This window comes from Netta rufina (assembly GCF_964035555.1).
Source record: "Netta rufina genome assembly, chromosome: 19".
Taxonomy (NCBI): domain Eukaryota; kingdom Metazoa; phylum Chordata; class Aves; order Anseriformes; family Anatidae; genus Netta; species Netta rufina.
Genome location: NC_140143.1, coordinates 3,757,372 through 3,779,011, shown reverse-complemented (window position 1 = coordinate 3,779,011; position 21,640 = coordinate 3,757,372). Strand labels below are relative to the sequence as shown.

The 21,640-nt window shown below is 56.8% G+C and overlaps 3 protein-coding genes across 3 annotated transcripts; all 3 read right to left on the bottom strand.

Moving 5' to 3' along the window:
* Positions 1 to 10,571: 10,571 nt before the first annotated feature.
* LOC311217017 (uncharacterized protein) lies at positions 10,572 to 15,925 on the bottom strand. The gene is made up of 6 exons (XM_084298735.1): positions 15,681 to 15,925; positions 14,935 to 15,064; positions 14,040 to 14,146; positions 13,450 to 13,502; positions 11,297 to 11,434; positions 10,572 to 11,030 (listed from the first exon to the last, which is right to left on the bottom strand). Exons 1-6 carry the CDS (start codon positions 15,739 to 15,741, stop codon positions 10,923 to 10,925), a joined length of 597 nt encoding a protein of 198 aa, XP_084154861.1. The 5' UTR covers positions 15,742 to 15,925; the 3' UTR covers positions 10,572 to 10,922.
* A 431-nt stretch (positions 15,926 to 16,356) lies between these two features.
* On the bottom strand, positions 16,357 to 17,239 carry LOC311217018 (CMRF35-like molecule 5). Its single transcript, XM_084298736.1, has 2 exons — positions 16,811 to 17,239; positions 16,357 to 16,660 (listed from the first exon to the last, which is right to left on the bottom strand). Exons 1-2 carry the CDS (start codon positions 17,214 to 17,216, stop codon positions 16,398 to 16,400), a joined length of 669 nt encoding a protein of 222 aa, XP_084154862.1. The 5' UTR covers positions 17,217 to 17,239; the 3' UTR covers positions 16,357 to 16,397.
* Positions 17,240 to 19,025: 1,786 nt separating this feature from the next.
* LOC311216785 (CMRF35-like molecule 9) lies at positions 19,026 to 21,459 on the bottom strand (the record flags this gene model as incomplete). The annotated part of the gene is made up of 7 exons (XM_084298323.1): positions 21,332 to 21,459; positions 20,779 to 21,108; positions 20,111 to 20,189; positions 19,752 to 19,861; positions 19,546 to 19,610; positions 19,269 to 19,379; positions 19,026 to 19,184 (listed from the first exon to the last, which is right to left on the bottom strand). Exons 1-7 carry the CDS (start codon positions 21,372 to 21,374, stop codon positions 19,026 to 19,028), a joined length of 897 nt encoding a protein of 298 aa, XP_084154449.1. The 5' UTR covers positions 21,375 to 21,459.
* Between the last annotated feature and the right edge of the window lie 181 nt (positions 21,460 to 21,640).

The following is a 21,640-nucleotide window of genomic DNA, read 5'->3' as shown; positions in this document are numbered from 1 at the left end:
GCATATGTGTGTGCATGCGTGCATGGGTGTGTGTGTGAGTTTGTGTGCATGTGTGTGTGTGGGGGGGTGTGTGTGTGCATGCATGGGGGTGGGTGGGTCTGTGCGTGGGTGTGCATGCACAAGAGTGTGTGTATGCATGGGTGTGTGCGTGTGCGTGTGTGTGTGCATGGGGGTGCATGGGTGTGGGTGTGTGCATAAGGGTGTGTGTGTATGTGGGTGTGTGCATGGGTGGGTGTGTGCGTGTGTGTGTGTTTGGGTGTGCATGGGTGTGTGTGTGCATATGGGTGTGCATGGGGGTGTGCGTGTGCATGGGGGCACTAGGGGTGTGTGCGCACATGTGCACTGGGGGTACATGTGTATGTGCACATGCATGCGTGCACACTGGGCCGTGCATGCATGTGCGCACTGTGTGTGCGTGTGCAGTGGGGTGTGTGCATGGGTGTGTGCACTGGGGCTGCAAGTGTGTGCGCATGTGCACACTGGGCTGTGCATGTGTGTGTGCAAGTGCATGTGTGTGTTTAAGGGTATACACTGTAATACACAATAAATGTTTGTTCATTGTCTTTTGTGTTATAAAAACAAGGAGTTCTGTTTGAGGAATGGGAGTTGTGAAAACTCCCTGCTGAAGTAAGGAGCTGTATAATGCTTTGCTAGACACTATGAAAATTCTTTTGCTTAATGTAACAAAATCGAGAACCCCCTCCCCTTCTCTCCTTCTGCCATCTCAGTAGCCTCTTTTGTTAAAAAACCACTGCTGCGAAGTTCATGTAACCATCTCCTGATAAGCTGTTAAACTAGTGTATCAACATCTTGCCTTCCTGTCTCACGCTGGGCCAACATGCCCAAATAAAGAAAGAAGTTGAGCCACAATGCCGAGGAAGACTACGGCCTTCATCTTCACGACCACCAGAGGGACAGAGACGACCCCCTAGCAACAGTGCGCGCAGTCGCAGAATACACCAGGATGTGCTGCGTAATCCCAGAATTACCAAGATAGAAAAAGGGACCCTGGCGGGGGTGAGGTGCGCGCCGTTGGCGGAGCCGAGCCTCCCCGGCCGCCCAGCGCTGTTTTGCTTGCTGTTGCTTACTCAATAAATCCCTTTCTATTATTAATGCGATGCTCTCTGAAAATTAATTAAGGGGGCAACTTATAACAAATTTGGTGCCGTGACTCGGATGAAGGCAATCTGATTGAAAGACCTTCGGAGGGGGCGCCCCGCTGATTTCAGCGGCCTTCGCTAGGACTGCTTTCATTCAAATCCTTCACCGACGAACCCTAAATTCGGCAGCAAGCAAATAAAGCCGGCAACCCCTAGTAATCTTTGTGCACGAAGACCGAAGGAAGACTCAGGAGTGAGTAAGTATAGGCCGGTGATCCGTTCGGTTGGGGTTGGGTATCCTGGAGCGTGTCACTGTGAGACGTCCAATTGCGGACGAAGCGAGTGCGGACCCCTCAGTAGTGTGGTTCCCACATCCCGCGAGGGACTGGGCCACGAAAAGGGGGAAGCGATTCGTGCGTGTGTGTGTGAAGGCGCTCCGGAAGATGGGACAGAAGAAGAGTAAGCCTTCTGGTCCCATGGAGTAGTGGGTTTACGTGGCAAGGTTTTGGTAGCAGGGGGCTATAGGGGTGGTTTCTGTGAGAAAGATCTAGAAGCTGCCCCATGTTTGGGAAGGGCCCCATTGTTTTCCAGATCTGAGCCAATAAGCGATGTTGTTTGCGCCTCTGTGAGAGCATATTTAAGACAGCGAAAAAAACGCTGCGCCAGACAGCAGCCGGGAGTGAGAGAACAGCCTTGCGCATGCCAAGGTCAGTGTAGAGGGAGGGGGAGAGGTGCTCCAGGCACCGGAGCAGAAGTCCCCTGCGGCCTGTGGTGAGGACCATGGTGAAGCAGGCTGTCCCCCTGCAGCCCATGGAGTACCACGGTGGAGCAGGGTTCCACGCTGCAGCCCGTGGAGGAGACCACGGTGGAGCAGGTGGCCCTGCACCGACGGAGGCTGCCGCCTGTGGAAGACCCCTGCTGGAGCAGATTCCGGGCCGGACCTGTAGCCCGTGGAGAGGAGCCCACGCAGGAGCAGGTGATCTGGCAGGAGCTGCTGCCCGTAGGGGAGCCAGGTTGGAGCAGTTTTCTCCTGAGGGATGGACCCTGTGGTACGGACCCATATCTGGAGCAGTTCTGGAAGAGCTGCTGCCTGTGGGAAGCCCACGCCAGATCAGTTCATCAAGGACTGCATCCCGTGGGTGGGACCCCACAGCACAGGGGACGAGAGTGACCGAGAAGGAGCGGCAGAGAAGAAGTGCTGTAGACCGACCATAACCCCCATTCCCCCGTTCCCCTGCACCACTTGGGGGGAGGAGGTGGAAGAGGGTGGATGGGGGGAAGGTGCTTTTGTTTTTTTTTTTTCCTTTGTTTTCTCACTTCTCTCGCTTGTTAGTTGTAGGCAATAAATCTTACTATCTCCTTATGCCGAATCTGTTTTGCCCGTTACAATAATTATTGCGTGATTTTCTCGTCCTTATCTCAATCCTTGAACCCTTTTCACATATTTTCTCCCCATTCCTCTTTGAGGAGGGGGAGTGAGAGAGCGGCTGTGGTGGAGCTCGGCTGCCCACTCGAGAGGAACCATGACACATGGGTGGGGTAACGTCTGATGTTAGGTTACCCCGGGATTAATGATTAAAAATTGGCAGGATTCCCCTTTTAGGCGGGGAAGGAATAAAGTAAAAATGATACATTATTGTGTTGAAGTTTGGGGTGGTAAACAGATTTGAGGAGACCACCTTTACTGGCCTGTATTTGGGTCCTTTGAAGATTGGGTTTGCCAGGCCCTAAATATTTATGTAAACTCAAAAGAACCTTTTAGTTTGGAAGAAAGTGAATATGCACATTTGTGGATCAGCTCGGAAACTCGAGCCAATTTATATCCTCTAAAAGAAAAAGGAGGAGATGGGAGGCACAAGATAAACCGAGAATTAGAGATTCCAGCCCCACTGCCTCCCTATATTCCACCACCCCCACCTGCAGCCCCTCCGACTCCCGGGCTTCCTAATCTGCAACCCCGGGGAGACTCTGATAGCAACTCTGATTCTAGCACTCAGGGACCAGTGACTAGGAATATGTGGCAGTCCCCATTAACTCCGGGGACGTCTGAGATTTTAAGAAAGAGACAGGAGGAGGGTAAGCGATCTTTAATGGCAACTGGCATAATGTTTGCAGCTGCTGAGGAATAATTCTAACTGGAATAATAACTGTACATTGTATATTGTATATATAAAAGCCCGGGCATTTTTGTTAAAGTGTTCTTTTATACATATGTTAATATGTTAATATGTAAATATAAGAACTGCCATTGAGGTGTATGTCTGAGGGAACAAAATTTGCCCAGGCATATTATCGGCTCATCAGGTTTAAATGTCCCCAGTGTAATTGTCTACAGGCAGTTAATTTACAGTGGTCTGTTTTTACTTGTGTATCTGTATATTGTGGATTTTGGAGGGGTTGGGATTGACTAGTAAAGAGCTTCTAGGAAAACGGTGGAATATTAACCACTGTAGATTACAATAGGAAAAGTTCAAAGCAAAGAAATCCCGAGGAAAAGCCTCCTAGGATGTATACTAACACATTGGAGGGATACAGTGGGGTGAGAGGGTACAGAAAGTAAAAGAACTCTTATCAAATATTGTAATCAGTGGTGGCCACTTTATAAACTAGAGGATGGAGCGGAGTGGCCCCTAAATGGAACTACTAATTATAACACCATATTACAGTCAATGTTTTTGTGGAGAGAAGGAAAACAGGATGAAATGTTGTATATTGATGTTGTTTCAGCATCTTGGAGGGAAAAGGTATGGAATTAAGTTGGCCCCTGACTGAGCCTTTGATGTCGGCATTAGAAAAGTAAAGGCTAGAGAAAGATAAAGGAAGTGTTAAAAGGTTTGTTGAAAGTGGTAAAGGTATTCGAAGTTGAATGAGCAGGGAAAGGTGATGTAGGCATTATCTAAGTAACAGTCTAGAAGTTTTGGTATATTTGCATATTTGCTGTGGTGTTTGGTCAGTTTCCCAAGCATCGGGGAGGGGGGAACAGCCTGCTCCACCAGGGGCCTCTCCAGCGGCCGCAGGGGGGCTTCGGCTCCAGCGCCTGGAGCGCCTCCCCCCCCTCCTTCTGCACTGACTTTGGTGTCTGCGGGGGGGTTTCTCACTCTCCTAGCCGCTGTTGAGCAGCAGGTTTTTGTTTGTTTCTTTGTTTGTTTGTTTGTTTTCGTGGATGTGCTCTCACAGAGGCACGGACTGTGTTGCTATGGCTTGGCTCTGGGCAGCAGTGGGCCCCTTTAGGGCCAGATGAAATTGTCCCTTATCTACCACGGGGAGGTTTCTGTTTTTGTTTTGTTTTGCTTTGTTTTGTTTTGTTTTTTTTCACGGGGGCTGACACTGCAGTTTCGCACCCCCACACCCCTCACACCCCCCGAACCTTGCCATCAAACCCAATACACTGGGGCAGCTAAGTCATTACTGATTTGTAAAGCATCAGGGATTAAATTAACTAATGAAACCCTAAATGTGATGGGGGTAGAAGGGACTGGGATAATAGTGCCACTTTTGGGGGATACCAAGCTGAGACTAGGGGATAAAATGATCACGGGGCAATTATTGTATGTACCCAAGGCAGAGACTAACTTGTTGGGAAGGGATTTGATGATTAAATTGGGCATTCAACTAGTAAATTGTTAGACTGGAATAACAGTGTTATTAATGGAGTGCTCTCTGGCCCTGAGAGCAAACATACCTGGATATTCACCTCTGACTGGAAAGACCCTGAAATGGGGGCGGAAGCAACAATATAGGTGGACAATTTTACCTCAGGGGTTTACAGGGCCACCTATCTATTTGGGTAAATTCTAAAAAGATTTTGGAGTAATTACAACCTCCCAAGGAGGTATTAATGTTATAAATACGTGGATCATTTTAAGGAAAATCGATACTCCCTGATGGGAGAGAAATGCTGAATAAAGTGATAATGAGGCAAATATTAACTGTTTTACATCAGAAGAATCATTGGGAGGTGCAAGCAATGTGTGATGTTGTTCTAAGAAAGCATGTCTGTGTAGGAATATGTACTTTAGGGAAGCACACATGCAGAGGATGTACTACTATATGTCAAAGGGTAAATAAAAAGGTCTTCTGTAACCTATCTAGAGGGGGACGGGAGCCAGGGCTTTGACCTTTCCAAAGTATACAGGTAGACTTTACTGAGTTACTTGTTTGTCCTAATTGACCACGTGACTGAATGGGTGTAAAGTTTTACTGCAAGGATTAAAGCAGGATTTAGAGACTGAGTGGGATTTTCACAGCCCCTGGCACCCCTCCTCTTCTGGAAAGGTAGAGCGAATGAATGGTGAAATTAAGAAACGACTAACAAAACTTGTGCTGGAAACTAAGGCTTCTTGGGTAAAATGCTTACCCCTTGCACTGTTAAACATATGGATGCAGCCCAGAACTGATGTAGGAATTTCTCCTTTTGAAATGCTATATGGTATGCCCTATGACTCGGAATTGCCACTTGATCACCCTCAATTCTAATTAAGACTTGGAAAGAGACTTTTTTAACACCACTATGGGGAAGGCCCCTCTGTTGTTTTGCTTACCACAGAAACGGCTATTTGAACTGCGCAGAAAGGATGGACGCATGCCAGCCGTGTGAAAGGACCAGTCCGGGAAGGTAAATGGGAGGCAGCTCCAGGCCCTGACGACTTCAAGCTGACACTAAGACGGACTCGATAAGTATTGTGTATTATCTGTGTATCGTGGGAAGGGGAGGAGGCCCTGTTTCGAAGGCTCCCTAGTAGGTTCCCCTGAAGAACACTGCTGCTGCCAAGAAGAACCAATACCTTGTAGTTCGCTGCAACCGAACTGACAAGCGAGGCAGAGAAGTGAAAATGGTGGGGGACGGAGGGGCCGACAATTTAGATGGGCTCCGACCACCTCCTACGATACATGGGAGTCAGTATCATCGTTTTGGTCAGCTATGGGTCTGCGCATCCCCACCAGCCTTTTAAATGGAGCTTAATCAGATGGGAGGATCAATTCATCATCCAGCAAACAACGACAGCGGGTGCTCCCAGTTTCCGCATCACATTATGTGACCTGGCGTCAGTGCAGCCATGCTTTAACCGATCAGGATTTTATTTCTGCCCAAGTTCTAACCCAGGAAAGGTGTACTGTAATTATCCAAACGCATATTATTGTGCATACTGGCGGTGTGAAACCATTGCTACGGACTGGACACTCGAGGCTGGTCGGAATAAATTCTTACAAGTGGGATATGGGCCGCAAGGTTGTAACTGACAAGTGGATCCCCGTTACAGGTGGCAAGGGCATGGTATAGGGTATACAGGAACCTTCCATGGTTCAATGAAGAAATTTGCAAGGTTCTATATATAAATATAACAAACTTGGACGATACTAGCTGGGTACTAGGAAAAATGTCAGATTTTACGAACACGGAACAGATAGGGGAGGACTCATACTAATAAAAAGAAGGATGCTGATAGGCTCAGGCAGTAGGACCAAATGAGGTATTGTCAGAAAGTGTCCAGGGAATCCAGCCTGCGGAAAATACTACAGTGGCAACCGTCAGCAGCCCTATGAGCTCAGGTAAAGCCAAGAATGATAACATAGCTGAGAATAACATATGGGGGGGGGTCATGAATGCTAGCTACCAATTATTAAACTAAACAAACCCAAATGTAACAAAACACTGTTGATTATGCTTTAGTATAAGGCCTTCATATTATGATGCTATTGGGGATCCTGGGGAGCCCACCCGCACAAACGAGAACAGCCCTCTACATTGCAGTTGGGGAAAAGACATAAGGGTAACACTAACACAAGTCACTGGAGGTGGTAGGTGTGTGGGCACGGTTCCTAGTGGGAAGTGTCACCTATGTAACACCATGGAGAATGGAAAACAATCAACCGAGTGGCTAATCCCAGCCAACAACGCTAGGTGGGTTTGTTCGTGAGTGGGCCTAACTCCTTGTCTATCACTAAAACTCTTTAATGCGTCTGGTGAGTTTTGTATACAGGTGATAATTATACCAAGGATTCTATACCACCCTGAGGATTGTATGTGTACCCAGCACACAGTGGCAAGTTATCATCTGGAAAGACGGGAACCATTCACGGCTCTAACTTTGGCCACCCTAATAATCCTGGGAGGAGCTGGAGTGGGGACCAGGGTAGCCTCATTGGTTAAGCAAAATCAAGAATTTACTTCCTTACGCGTTGCTGTGGACGAGGACCTGACCCAAATTGAACAATCCATCTCGGCCCTGGAAAATCTATCAGGTCACTTTCAGAGGTAGTGTTACAAAATCGTAGGGGATTAGATTTGGTATTTTTCAACAGAACGGGCTGTTTGCAGCCCTGAAAGAGGAATGCTGTGTATGCTGATCACACTGGAGTGGTAAGAGATACAATGGCAAGACCCAGGGAAGGGTTGGAAAAAAGGAAACGGGAGAATGAAGCCCGACAGAGCTGGTACGAATCTTGGTTTAATTATTCACCTTAGCTTACTACTTTATTATCAACAATAGCAGGACCTTTGTTGTTATTAATAATAGCACTAACTTTTGGACCATGTATTTTTAATAAATTGATTGCGATTGTAAAGGGATGTTTAGAAGCGGCACATCTAATGCTCATACATGCCAAATACGAGCCAATAAGTACCAACAAAGGAATCAAGGAAACATTAGTTCTTAGTAGCCAGGCATTGCAGAGATTCAATGAACAAAATGAGTAACTAAAAGAAAAAGGAGGGATTGTAATACACAATAAATGTTTGTTCATTGTCTTTTGTGTTATAAAAACAAGGAGTTCTGTTTGAGGAACGGGAGTTGTGAAAACTCCCTGCTGAAGTAAGGAGCTGTATAATGCTTTGCTAGACGCTATGAAAATTCTTTTGCTTAATGTAACAAAATCGAGAACCCCCTCCCCTTCTCTCCTTCTGCATCTCAGTAGCCTCTTTGGTTAAAAAACCACTGCTGCAAAGTTCATGTAACCATCTCCTGATAAGTCGTTAAACTAGTGTATCAACATCTTGCCTTCCTGTCTCACGCTGGGCCAACATGCCCAAATAAAGAAAGAAGTTGAGCCACAACGCGGAGGAAGACTACGGCCTTCATCTTCACGACCACCAGAGGGACAGAGACGACCCCCTAGCAACAGTGCGCGCAGTCGCAGAATACACCAGGATGTGCTGCGTAATCCCAGAATTACCAAGATAGAAAAAGGGACCCTGGCGGGGGTGAGGTGCGCGCCGTTGGCGGAGCCGAGCCTCCCCGGCCGCCCAGCGCTGTTTTGCTTGCTGTTGCTTACTCAGTAAACTCCTTTCTATTATTAATGCAATGCTCTCTGAAAATTAATTAAGGGGGCAACTTATAACATACACGAGGGTGTGCACTGGGCTGTGCATGCCTGCCTGTGCGCAGTGGGGTAAGAGTGTGCATGGGTGCTTCCATATGAGTGCACCAGGGTGTGTGTGTATGCATGCATGTGCCTGCCTGTGTGCTGGGAGGTGTGTGGGGGTGTGTGTGTGTGCAGGGGGGTGTGCACACCCACACCACAGCACCCAAAGTGTCGGTGAAGCTGTGGACCGAGGCCGGGCGTTCCCTGTGCGGTGCCAGGCAGCCACCCTCCCGTTTCCTCCCTGCCTCACCCGCTCCTGGCCCCAAGCATGTGTCCCCAACAGCCACCAGGTGTAGACAACACAAAAACACAACTAATAATAATAATAATAATAATAATAATAATAATAATAATAATAATAATAAAGTGTGCAATTAAATAAAACCCAAACCCAACCAAACCCCAGCATGAAGCAGAGCCCAGAGGGGCGGTAGGAGGCAGAAACTCCCCAAGGTGGGGTGCACAGCCCAGGGGTGAGCGGAGGGAAGGGGAAGCGGTGCCAGCAGCGATAGCAGCGCCCTGCGGTCCCGCACACGTTTCCTGGGCAGTGCTGCGGCCACAGGAAGGTTGGGTAAGGACGGGGGCTCTGGGGGCTGCTGATATGGCCTGCGGGGCTCGGGGACTTCCCCTTGAGCTGTTTGGTGCCAGGGTGAGCCCCCCTGGGATGCCTCCCCCTGCCCAGGGCGCCGCCAGGTGCAGGAGGAGAGAAGGGGGCACCCTCCGGGGGCTCTGAGCCGTGCCAAGGGGAGCGAGGCTCGTGCCAGACGTGTGAGCTGCAGGATCCTGTACAAGGAGGGTGTTGTCCGCGCTGTTGTCTCCCACCAGAGGGCACGTTTGGGTGGTGTTTGGAGGCTGGCTGCCTAAAACAAGCCAGGATCGCTCCCCCAGCCTGGCAAAGTCCCCCCCCTGCTTTGCACCTGGGTGAATTTTAGGGGATTTGGGGGACCCCGCACGGGCTGCAGCTCCCAAATTCAAGCCCTGGCACAGGTGCAAGGATGTCCTGGGGGAAATCTGGGCAAAGCTGCCTGCGTGGGACCGTCGGGTGGATGCGCCCAGGCGCTGAGCAGGGACGCTCGCAGCCGTTTCCACCCCCTGGGATGCAGAAATCACGGCGGTGTCCCCGCCAGGCGTTATTTCTGTCCTCCTGGCAGCCGCCCTGCGACGCTGCTGGGGCTGGAGAAAATACAACTCTTGGTATCTTCAGCTCTTAGCATCACCCGAGGAGGCTTGCAGAGTTCCCCAACTGGGAAATACGAAAGCCTCGGTGGGCGGCTTCCTCGGCCCCGCAGCGCCGGCTCCCCCGCAGCCTGTGGTTATCCCTGCCTTGGCGCCGTGGGGAGGGAGCTGATTTAGGAAAGCCGCCTCGTTCTTTCGGTAAAGCACGAAGCTACCCCCAGTCAGAGTGTTATGGGACCGAGTTACCCAAAAACTCCAACTGCTTCATCCTCCCGTTGGCAATGCAGGGCTGTTGGCACTACCCGGGGAGCAGCAGGGGATTTGTTTTCCCCTGCTTGCACACCAAGTCCACAGCACTGCTGCTCTGCGCCCTCCCCTGCATGCTCCCAGCCCCATCAGGGCTGCTCCTGGACATTTCTGGGTGCCAACAGCTCCCGGCCGACCCCAGGAATAATTCTGGCTGCCCGAAGGGGAGCAACCACTGCGGCAGTGCCTCGCTTACTTCCCCCGGTTCTGGCAGAGCGGCGATGCTGCGCCAGGCTTCTTCAACAAAACGAGCACAAAAACACCCAGACAACACTTTATAACAATTAACAGCATTGATAATTTCGCCCCAAATGAGTCCGCCAGCGCTCCTGGCTGATGCACAGCGAGGTGCCAAAGCCCAGCCTGTTTCCCAGCAGGTGGACAGCCCCGAGAGGGGCAGGAGCTCGGAGGGAGCTCAGCACCGGTGCTGGGCTGGGGAGGAGGAAGGCTGCGTGTCGGCGAGCCTGTGCTGCTGCAGCTCGTGCCCTGATGTACGTGGGGTTCTCTCGCTTCTGGGGATGGCACCAGCAAGGTGCCAGCTCTGCTTCTGGGGGGACACTGTGCAAAATGTCCCTCTTACCGTGGTGCAAATTTGTAGCACAAACACAGCTGCAGCCCCTGGGCACTGCGCAGCAGCGGGGGCGCGGAGCCAAGCAGCCCACCCGCAGCTCCCAGCTCCTTTGCCTGGAAAATTTTGTCCGTCTGGACAACCCAAACACTTGGGCTGCTTTCTGATCCCGGCACCACTCCATACCAGGCATGAGGGCTCCAGATGCAGGGGGACGATTTCATCCCCGTGCCCCTATGCACAACCTCGTCCTCTCCGAGGCTGCTCCAAGGTAGCTCCAGAGCCTGTGGGAGCAGCAGCTGCCTTGGGGAGCCGTCTCCTGCCCAACTCAGCATCCATCCTGGTGTCCCCACACATGTCCCATGCCCAAGGTCCCATGCAGGGAGGTGGTGCCGGGTCCTGAGCCCTCACTGCGCCGCATGCTGCCGGGCTGGAAGCATGTTGGCATAGATCTGCTCCTCCTGCAGGGATTTGCGCACCATGGCATAAGTGGGCTCGTTATTCTTATCCAGATTCTGGGATAGAAAGGGAAAAAAAATATTAAAAAGGCAGTGTTTGCAGGTTTCCCCAAGCAAAAGACCCTCCACCTTTTGCAGGAACATCTTGCATCCTTTTGGAGCAAGCGCAGGGAGCACGAGGCCACCCAGGTTATCCGCTGACATTTGTGTCCCCACCAGCCCTGTCCCTCTGCAACCAGCCCCAACCCAGCCTCCAGCTGAGCCCCCCACGCAGCGGTGACAGCCCCAGGCCGGGTGTCCCCTGCTGCTGCCTTGTTCCCCACCTGGCCGGGCCTCTTGACCTCCGTGTAGTCGGTGGCTGCGTTTGCCGAGGGGCGCAAAGCCTCCACGTTGCCGTAGGGCTGGCTCTCGTCTGCACTGTCTGGGTGCCCAATTTCTGCGTAGTGCAGCACGTCTGCTCCCTGAAACACCACCGAGAGCGCTCTGGGGGTGCTCCCAAGCTCCCTCCAGCTCCCCAGCTGCAGGGGTGGACACCTCTCCCGCCCCACCTTTCTCCATCATCGGGGCTGGGACAGCGGCAGGAGCACCGAGGGAAAATTCACCCGCCCGACCCCAATGGTGGGCGGAACTCTTCTGGTGGAAGGGGATGGGGAGCAGGATGTGGCCCTCATTGTCCATGAAGAACTGGTTGGTGACCTGCTACGGCACTTAGATGTGCACAAGTCGATGGGGCCGGATGGGATCCACCCAAGGGTACTGAGAGAACTGGCAGAGGAGCTGGCCAAGCCACTGTCCATCATTTATCAACAGTCCTGGCTATCAGGGGAGGTCCCAATCGACTGGCGGCTAGCAAACGTGATGCCCATCTACAAGAAGGGCCGGAGGGCAGACCCGGGAAACTACAGGCCTGTCAGTTTGACCTCAGTGCCAGGAAAGCTCATGGAGCAGATCCTCCTGAGAGTCATCATGCAGCACTTGCAGGGGAAGCAGGCGATCAGGCCCAGTCAGCATGGCTTTATGAAAGGCAGGTCATGCCTGACGAACCTGATCTCCTTCTATGACAGAGTGACGCGCTGGGTGGATGAGGGAAAGGCTGTGGATGTGGTCTACCTTGACTTCAGCAAGGCTTTTGACACCGTCTCCCACAGCATTCTCCTCAAGAAACTGGCTGCTCTTGGCTTGGACTGGCGCACGCTTCGCTGGGTTAGAAACTGGCTGGATAGCCGGGCCCAAAGAGTCGTGGTGAATGGAGCCAAGTCCAGTTGGAGGCCAGTCACTAGTGGCGTCCCCCAGGGCTCGGTGCTGGGGCCGGTCCTCTTTAATATCTTCATCGATGATCTGGATGAGGGCATCGAGTGCACCCTCAGTAAGTTCGCAGATGACACCAAGTTAGGTGCGTGTGTCGATCTGCTTGAGGGTAGGAAGGCTCTGCAGGAGGATCTGGATAGGCTGCACCGATGGGCTGAGGTCAACTGCATGAAGTTCAACAAGGCCAAGTGCCGGGTCCTGCACCTGGGGCGCAATAACCCCAAGCAGAGCTACAGGCTGGGAGAGGAATGGTTGGAGAGCTGCCAGGCAGAGAAGGACCTGGGAGTGATGGTGGATAGTCAGCTGAATATGAGCCAGCAGTGTGCTCAGGTGGCCAAGAAGGCCAACGGCATCCTGGCTTGTATCAGGAACAGCGTGACCAGCAGGGCGAGGGAGGTGATCGTCCCCCTGTACTCGGCTCTGGTGAGGCCGCACCTCGAGTACTGTGTTCAGTTTTGGGTCCCTCGCTACAAGAAGGACATCGAGGTGCTTGAGCGGGTGCAGAGAAGGGCAACGAAGCTGGTGAGGGGCCTGGAGAACAAGTCCTACGAGGAGCGGCTGAGGGAGCTGGGCTTGTTCAGCCTGGAGAAGAGGAGGCTCAGGGGTGACCTTATCGCTCTCTATAGGTACCTCAAGGGAGGCTGTAGCGAGGTGGGGGTTGGCCTGTTCTCCCACGTGCCTGGTGACAGGATGAGGGGGAATGGGCTTAAGTTGAGCCAGGGGAGTTTTAGGTTAGATGTTAGGAAGAACTTCACTGAAAGGGTCATGAGGCATTAGAACAGGCTGTCCAGGGAAGTGGTGGAGTCACCATCCCTGGAGGTCTTCAAAAGACGTTTAGATGTAGAGCTTAGGGATATGGTTTAGTGGGGACTGTTAGCGTTAGGTTGGAGGTTGGACTCGATGACCTTGAGGTCTCTTCCAACCTAGAAATTCTGTGATTCTGTGATTCTGTGATTCAATTCCCCTTCCCAGGGTATCTCTGTGGCAGTGGCACAGGATCGCTGCTCAGCTCTTGCTGCCGGCCAGCTGAGCCCTCAGCATCCCTCCCAGCTGAGCCCGGCTGAAGCACACTAAGCCGGCAGCCTGAGGCCGGGCTCGGGGCACAACCTTTCCCCCTTCCAGCACAGCCCGGAGCAAGCAGTCCCGACAGGAGCAGGGTTTGCCTTACCACGTTCGGCGTGCCATGGATCCTGTCCATCTCGACAGCTGCTCCTGAGACGGCTGAAACACAGATGTGGTCGGACACAGGCAAAGCCAGAGGATCAGAAACATAAAAAAAAACAAAAACAAAACCAAAACAAACACACTGCTGCTGCCAAGCTCAGTGCGGAACGGGAAGGGGGCCTGCTGCCCGGTGAGCACCTGAAGCAGCTCGTCAAACAAAACCAGGCCCCAGCCACCAGCTGGTGATGGCCCCTGCTGGCCCTGCCCTCAAACTCTGTGCCAAATCTGCCGCAAACCTGGCTACAAAGCCAAGCACGCTGCAAGATTGTGGTGCGCGCACGTTGCAGACAGGGCGCGCGGTGCCGTGCCGGGCAGCACCCATCCCACCAGCTGCCTTTCCCCATCACCGTGGGGACCCGAGCTATGGGACGATGCCGTCAGAGGAAGGAGAGGTCCCCCCACAACTTCCCTTGCTCACAAAGCAGAGAAGACGCTCGGTGGAGGTCAGGAATTGGGTGAGTTAGCGAGGGAATGGGGAACTGAGAGAACCAAAAGAGATAAAACAACAGCACGCGGCACGAGGGCCTCGCTTACCCTGCTTCCTTTTCCTGGACAGTACCACCAAAACCCCGGCAGCAACGGCGAGCAAAACCAGAACCACTGCGATGCAGGGAGTGAGGACGACCAGAGCTACGTCCAGGCTGCAAGAGAAGAATTTCTGTCCTCGCACCTCTCGGCTGCACCCAGCAGCAGGGGCAGGCGCACGGGGCCATGGCCAGAGGGCAAGGGGCTCGCCTGGGGAGCAAGGCAAGCAGGCACGGTGGTCCTCAGCCTGCAAGCAGCAGAAGCAGGTGGGACACTGGGTTCTGCCTCATTCTGCTGCGTCCTGAGCATTTGGAGGAGCGCTGCCTCTTGGTTTGCTCTGGTTCAGCTCCACTCTTTGGTGGCGTTGTTGTAAGGGAACGAGGCACGCTGTGATGTGTCACCGGGGCTGCTTTTGAGGAAGCAGTTACCCCCCAGCACGGTGACGAAGCCTCAGCTTTCCCAATTCTTGCATCACCTCCAACAGCCAGCAGAGAGGGGAGGAGGCTCCGTGCTCTAGCCCCAGGCTCTGTCAGGCAGCCCCGTGGGACTGTGCGGCTACAAAGCAGAACAGGGCCCAGCTCAGCCCGTGCTTGGCTTCCCACGGGCAAACAGCCCCACAGAGCTGGGGAAGGAAATGGGGCCAGGGCTGCAAGCAAAAACCACTTCTTGTATGGCCAGGACCTGCGAATTGTTTAAGCTGCAGACGTGGCTGTGGGGGGCCGAGCAGCCCATGGTGCTGTGACTGCTCCCTGTGCGCAGCGGGTAGGGTGAAGGGCTGGTTCCTAAAGGCAAGGGCAGGAATCCCTAAGGGCAGCCCGAATGGCCAGGAGTGAGATAGCCCCGCAGACAGCTCAGGGAGGGAGGTGGAGGCTGCTCGCAGTGCGGGCTGGCAGCTGGCACTCACCCATTGCCAGGGGTGGCAGAGGGGCTGGCTGTCCCCTGCGTCCCTTCCTGCTGGGGAGGTAGCTGCGTGGAGCCCGAGGTGGACTCGGGTGGAGTGGCCGAGGTGGAGGGCGATGCTGTCCGAGTGGGATCTGCAGCAAGAAGAGGAAAAAGGCTCAGCCAGGCTCCCTACCTCTGCAGGGGAAACACTGCGGGTGTTGCAGTGGCTTGGAGAGAACCTCACCGTGCTGCCGGGACACCCTGCATCCCCTCTGCTCCAGAGCACTCAGCCCGAGGTGTGCAGCTCTAACCCCACCCCTGCGGGGATTGCAGCGGGATCCCAGCAGTCCCAGTTCCCCCAGCACGCACACCCCCCCCCAATCAGAGTTCAGGCTGCAGGAAGGGGCCCCAGGCACCCTGTGCGCCACCAGCACCGACACGGCACGGAAATGGGCTGGGAGCCGGGGCTCCCCAGAGCTGGCAGTGAGGACAGGAGGGCACAGGCAGGGAGAGGGCCACGGGGGGAGAAAGGGGCTACAGGACACAGGGAGGAGGGCGATACACCGCAGCCAAGGGGTGGCCGCCTCTGCGGGTCCAAGAAGGGGCCGTGGGGACACCTGGAAGACACCGAGGTGCCCTGGGGACCCGTCCCGGCGCAGTCCCACGGTGCACAGGCGCCCACCTCCTCCCACAGCCCCTGCTCCTGGCGCTTCTGCTTGGCTGGGGGGGGATACTGATGTCGGACCTTGGGGACCCGCAAGCACTGACCTCTGGTCACGATCACCTCCACATCGTCACTGTCATGGGGGAGAAATATGGACTTTTCCATCCCGCAGCGGTAGGTGCCCGCGTCCTCTGCCTCCAGGTTCTGTATGGTCACGGTGAACACCCGCTGGGTGCGATTGTCCCAGATGGAGAACCGGCCCTGCTGCACCCGGGGATTACTCCCCGAGGTGGCGATGATGTGGATGTTATCACCACAGGTCCTAACCGTTCCCGGGCGGCACCAGAACTTTGAGTTGTTCTCGTAGCCGTGCCGGTACGAGCAGGACACCGAGAGGGACCCCCCCAGGTACCCACGCACAGTGCCGGGCCCCTTCACTGCCCGGCCGCCTGCCGAGGGGCACGGAGCCGTGCAGGCGAGCAGCAGCAGCAGCAGCAGCCTCAGCACCCCCAGCCCCAGCCCCAGCCCCAGCAGCCTCGGCATGGCCGTGCCCGCCCTGACCTCTGTGCCCGGAGCCTCCCGGTGCGGCTGCGGAGCCCGGCCCGCCCCCGGGGCCGTACCTGGCGGCCGGGCGGAGCTCAGCGACCGCTGCTTCCCCCTCTTAAATCCCCCTCCTAAATCCCCCCCACGCCCTCCTTACCACCCTCCCACCCCGCTTCTTCCCCTCGAGGAGACCGCAGGGAAGGATGGATGGAGCCTCGACGCGGTGCCCGAGCGCTTTATTGCGGCGGCGGGGGGCTGAGCGCTGCGAGCCCCAGTGCTCAGTGTCTCCGCAGGCTCAGCCACAGCACGGTCATGCTCATGGCCACCAGGGCCAGCAGCTGCAGCCCCGCCAGCAGCGGGAACCAGCGGAGGCTGTCACAGCGCCCCGATGGCACATCCGCACCCAGGGTCACGTCATCCGTGCTCCGCGGAGCACCCGTGCGCAACGGCGTGTCCGTGCTCGATGGGGAGCTCCTCACAGCCGGTGTTGGTGGCAATGAGGTGGACCAAAAGAGGGCATCGGTAATCCTCTGTCGTGGTTCTGCAAAGGCAAAGTGGGCCCAGCTGTGTGTGCAGCCCCCTGCTCTCTGCCCCGGCTGCGCCCGGGTGTTGCCACCTCCCGCAGCCCGTCCCCAGCCCCGCACCGTGCGGCCGGGCACTGGTGCTGTGCAGGGGACCTGCAAGCACTGACCTGTGGTAATGATCACCTCCACAACGTCACTGCCATGGGGGAGAAATATGGACTTTTCCATCCCGCAGCGGTAGGTGCCCGCGTCCTCTGCCTCCAGGTTCTGTATGGTCACGGTGAACACCCGCTGGGTGCGATTGTCCCAGATGGAGAACCGGCCCTGCTGCACCCGGGGATTACTCCCCGAGGTGGCGATGATGTGGATGTTATCACCACAGGTCCTAAGCGTTCCCGGGCGGCACCAGTACTTTGAGTTGTTCTCGTAGCCGTGCCGGTACGAGCAGGACACCGAGAGGGACCCCCCCAGGTACCCACGCACAGTGCCGGGCCCCTTCACTGCCCTGCCGCCTGCCGAGCGGCACGGAGCCGTGCAGGTGAGCAGCAGCAGCAGCAGCAGCAGCAGCCGCATGGCCAGGATGTGGCCTTCAGCACCCGTCGGGCAGCCCTCTGGCCAGACGTGCTCCTCGGTGCCTCTCGGGGGCTTCGCTTCCTCTTTTGCCTGTGGCTCAGCACCACTCACTGGTGGGGGTCAGGCTCAGTGACCGGGGTGCTGGTGGTGCAAGAGGATGTGGGAAATCAGCTGACAGCAGTGGAAACTCGAGTTCCCATGCAGCTTCCTGGCCTCCACCAGTGAGTGATGCCGAACCGACGCTTCCCATTGCCCCGGGGAGCCCCCCCGGTGGGTGCAGCCCTGCCCCTCCCCACCTCGCTGCTGCGCCACGCGGTGCCTCCAGCCAGTGGGACACACAGCAGGGTCTCCACAGGGACCCCCTGAACCCCAAACACGTCCCATCCCTGCTGCCCCGGCCAGGATATCCTCTCCCATCCCCTAGCAGCAGCCCCCCAGCCTCCTCCTTCCTCTTTCTCACCGACTGGCTGACCCTGTGGTTTGCTGGGCAAATCCCTCAGCAGAAGGGGAGCCGGACGAGTGGGTAACAGGATGGGTTAACAACCGGCTGGTGGGTCGGCCTCAAAAGGTTGTGGTGCCTCCAAGGGCTGTGGTGCCTGGGTTACACCAGGCTGTTGGCCGTGGGGTTCCCCCAGGCTCCATTCCGGGGCCAGTTCTCTTTAATGTTTTTAGAAATGAGCTGGATGCAAGGTCATTTTGTGGGTGATTTGGGGCACTGAGGGTGCCCCTTGATGGAGACACGGCTGAACTGGCCCTGACTTATCTCCGAATCCTGGCCCCACAGCGGGCTCTGTGCAGACCAAGGGTCTGTCCTGCTGCTGGGAACGAGCCAAGGGGCGAAGTGTGAAGGGCGCAGTGATGCTGGAGGGACCTGCAGGTCAGCCTGGAAATGGGTGTTTGGACCCATCCAGCAGGGCTGGCGCTGCTCAGGGCTCCTCTCCCCGCAGTGGGGCTCAGCCAGGTGCTCGTGTCCCCCCCCAGGACACCAAGTCCCCCCAAACGGGGCTCCCTGCACGGCTCTCACACACCCACATTTGCAGCCCCTGGTGCCCTGACCAGCACTGGCAGCTGGGGGAGGATGTGGACAGACAGACAGACAGACAGGCAGCTGCAGGATACCCAGCTTTATTGCAAAGTGCCTTTGCTCAGCAGACACGGGCTCTCTGCACCCCAAACCCTCCCCGCTGCAGCCTTGGGGGTGCCGGCAGCGCTTTGGGCTTTGCAGGGGGAGAGGTGCCTGGTGCCGAGCAGCTCCCGCTGCGGGGTGGGTGGCTCAGACCCACAGGGTGTGGGGCAGGGGGCAGGGGGATGCTCTGGGACCGTCGGGGTGTGCAGGCTGCCCAATGCCCCGGACAGCTGCAGGTTTCCCTGGGGGCTGCATCTCCTGCACAGGTTCCTCACCCACATGGCTGTGCACACCAGGGCCAGCACCACGGGCAGCTTCAGGCTGAGTAAGAGCAGGAGAAATGAGATAATGATAGGGATTGTGCCGGGTCTGGGCAAGGAGGATGAGGTCCAGGGCATCTCCACACCCGGCAGCCCTGTGGGATGTGCTGGGAGCAGCCCAGCCGGAGGCAGGAGGCTGGGACAGTGGGGATGTGCTTGGGGTGGGGAATTGGGGTGTCCCCGGGCTCTGTCCGTGGGCAGAAGCTGTGGTGCTGCTGAGATCCTCCCGTGATGGATCCGCAGCCTCTGGTGAAGCTCATTCCCGTCCTGCAGCCCCCCTGCTCCCTGCCCAGCTCGGAGCAAAGCGCCGGTGTCTCAGCAGGTGAGCACCCGGGGACCCCGCTGCCCACCTGCGGTGCTCCCTTAGGACTGGAGGAATTCATTTCCTTGCTGGGCGCCGTGTCTGGGCCTCCCCCTGCTCCTGTCGTGGCACAAGGTGTTGGTGTAGAAGTTCTCATCCTCCAGCTCAGCGTCCTGCTGCACGGTGTCCTGCTGACACGGGGGCGGCGTGTCCCTGGGGTCCTGGGGCAGGGCAGGGGCTCAGCACGGCACGGCCGGGTGCTGCAGGGCTCCCCGGTTCCCTGCTGCCCGTGCCAGGGCTCTCACCTTTGTCAGGGCAAGCTCGTTGTCGTAGATGCTGTCCAGCTCCCCGGCGAAGGCAGGCTTGGAGGGGGTCGGGGGGGGTTCGGTGCGAAGGGGCAGCGTGTCCCCAAAATCCTGAAACAGGCAGCGGGGTCAGGGGGCAGCCGGCCCCGCTCGCTGCCAGGCTCAGCCCCACGGGCTCCAGCCGTGCCCCCGGGCACCCACGGGAGCCCCAAGGCTGCAGCTGCAGGGGGGGCTCATGGGGACCGGTGGTCCCGGGGGGGGCTCTCCGGGCACTTGCCGTATGGTGCGGCTGAACCCAGTCCTTTGGCTTAGATCTCACTGCTCCCAGGGGTCTCTGGAGATCTGGGGGCAGGAAGAAAAGTCGTGGCAAAGCAGCACAACACACAGCACAACACACAGCCCACAAAAGCCCCCAGCTCCTGTCCCACTCAGCTCCCCAGATGTGCCCGGGATGGGCACAGTGGCACCCTTGGGTGCCCTTACCTTCCCTCCTCCTCCACAGGGCGTAGGCGAGCCCGGCAGAGCCGGCCACAAGCAGCAGGGAGAGCAGCACCGCCGTGGGCACCAGGGCACTCAGGGCTGACCAGGGGGGGCTGGAGGCAAGGGAAGAGGAGCGGGGCTGTTTGCCTCCCCCCTCAAAGGCTGGCACTGTGCTCCTGCAGCCCCCTGCCCACTGTGGGACGGGGCCACGAAGCAGGGACACCAGCCTGGGGCCCCACTTGGGTCTCTGCTGCTGCGTCACCCCCCGAAAAAAACATCTCCAGAGTGTCCCTGTGAGCCCCCCGGTGTGAAGACCCCACGTCTGCGAGCCCCCCACCCGCCCCGTGGTGCCCATGACTCACCCCGTGGCAGTGGTGTTGGTGCTGTTGGCCATGGAGAGGAGCTCGGTGGTGGCGTCGGAGAGCCAGGGCGAGGGGGTGGCTGCAGGGTTTGCAGGCACAGCTCGTACAGACGCATCGGGGGTGGTCCTGGGGGAAGCTGGGGTCCCCCACGTCCCACCAGCAGGAGGTGAGCACTTGCCTGTACCGTGCCCAGCCCTTGCCCCTGCCCTGCCGGTGTTCCCAAGGGATGTTCTTTCCCTGCAGCTCCCCGTGCAGAGGAATCTCTCTGGATGCCAGGGACTGAGGCTTTCCCAAGGCTGCAGGGCTTGGTTCTGCCCCTTTTCCTCACCCAAAAGCTCAGATTTTGCAGCCCAGACCCTCTTTGGTTTGCAGAGGCCAGCTGGCAGCAGCTCTCTGGCTGCAGCACCTGGTGCTGGGAGCCCAAATAATGGCCCAGGACTGGCCTCGGTGCTGCAAACCCCTGCGCATGGCTCCTGCATGCACCTACGAGCACCCCTTAACGAAGGGACCCATCATCCCTGTGCCCTGCCACTGGTTTATACTGGGTGCCAACCAATACAAGCGGAGCTGAGCTGCACCATCTCACCCCGACACAACCCAGCACCTTCCTTCCCCCCAAAATGCTTTCCCCTACAAAAACCAAAAAACAACAAAATGCCAACGCTCACCTGGCAAAACCCTGACGGTAACCGGTGTCATGATGTCCCTGCCCACCCGCTCCACCCCGCACCAGTAGCTCCCGGCGTCCTCCTCCGAGAGCTCCTGCAGGGTGAGCAGGACGAGGCAGAAGACGTGGTTGTCGGCGATGGAGACGCGGCCGCGCTGCCGGGGCACTTCTCGCCCCGCCGTCTCCACCACCTTGCTGCAGGAGTCCCGCGAGGCCCCGCGGCACCAGTACTTGTTGTAGCCCTGGTAGCCCGGTGCGTACCAGCAGTTCAGGGTCAGCGCCTGCCCCGCGTGGCCGCTCACCTCCCGGGGGGCAACGAGAGCCTGGCATGCTGCGGGGAAACCAAACGGTGATGGAGAGGAACCAGCCCTGGTCCCCCAAGCTGCCCCTCGTCGGCTCACTTCGGAGGGGCGGTGAGAAATAAGCACTTTTGGGGAGACCCCATCTGCCCGCTTTTAGCCCCAAAAGGCTGCGATGCTGTGGCTCCGGGGCTGGTACCCGAAGGGGAGCCTGCACTTCTAGGGGGGGCCCAGCAGCTCTGTGCCCATCCTCACCTGGGAGAAGGAGCCAGCCCCAGCCCGGCCAAGTCCCCATCATCCTGCTCCGCTCCGGGGGCCCGCGAGCATCGGCAGCTCTCAGGGAAGTGAGAGGTGAGGGCTGGGGGGCAGGGGATGTGGGGCTGGTGCTCAGCCCCCGTGATCTGCTGCTGCTGCTGCTCCCTCGCTCGTGCAAGCGGTGACCGCAGAGCAGGCGGCTGGCTGGGTTTGGGTTATTTGTGTCTGCGAAGAGTTTCACCTCGGGGCTGGGAGGGGGGGGGTTCTGCTGGGGGGAAAGAGGCTTCGGGGTGCTTTCTGCACACTGGC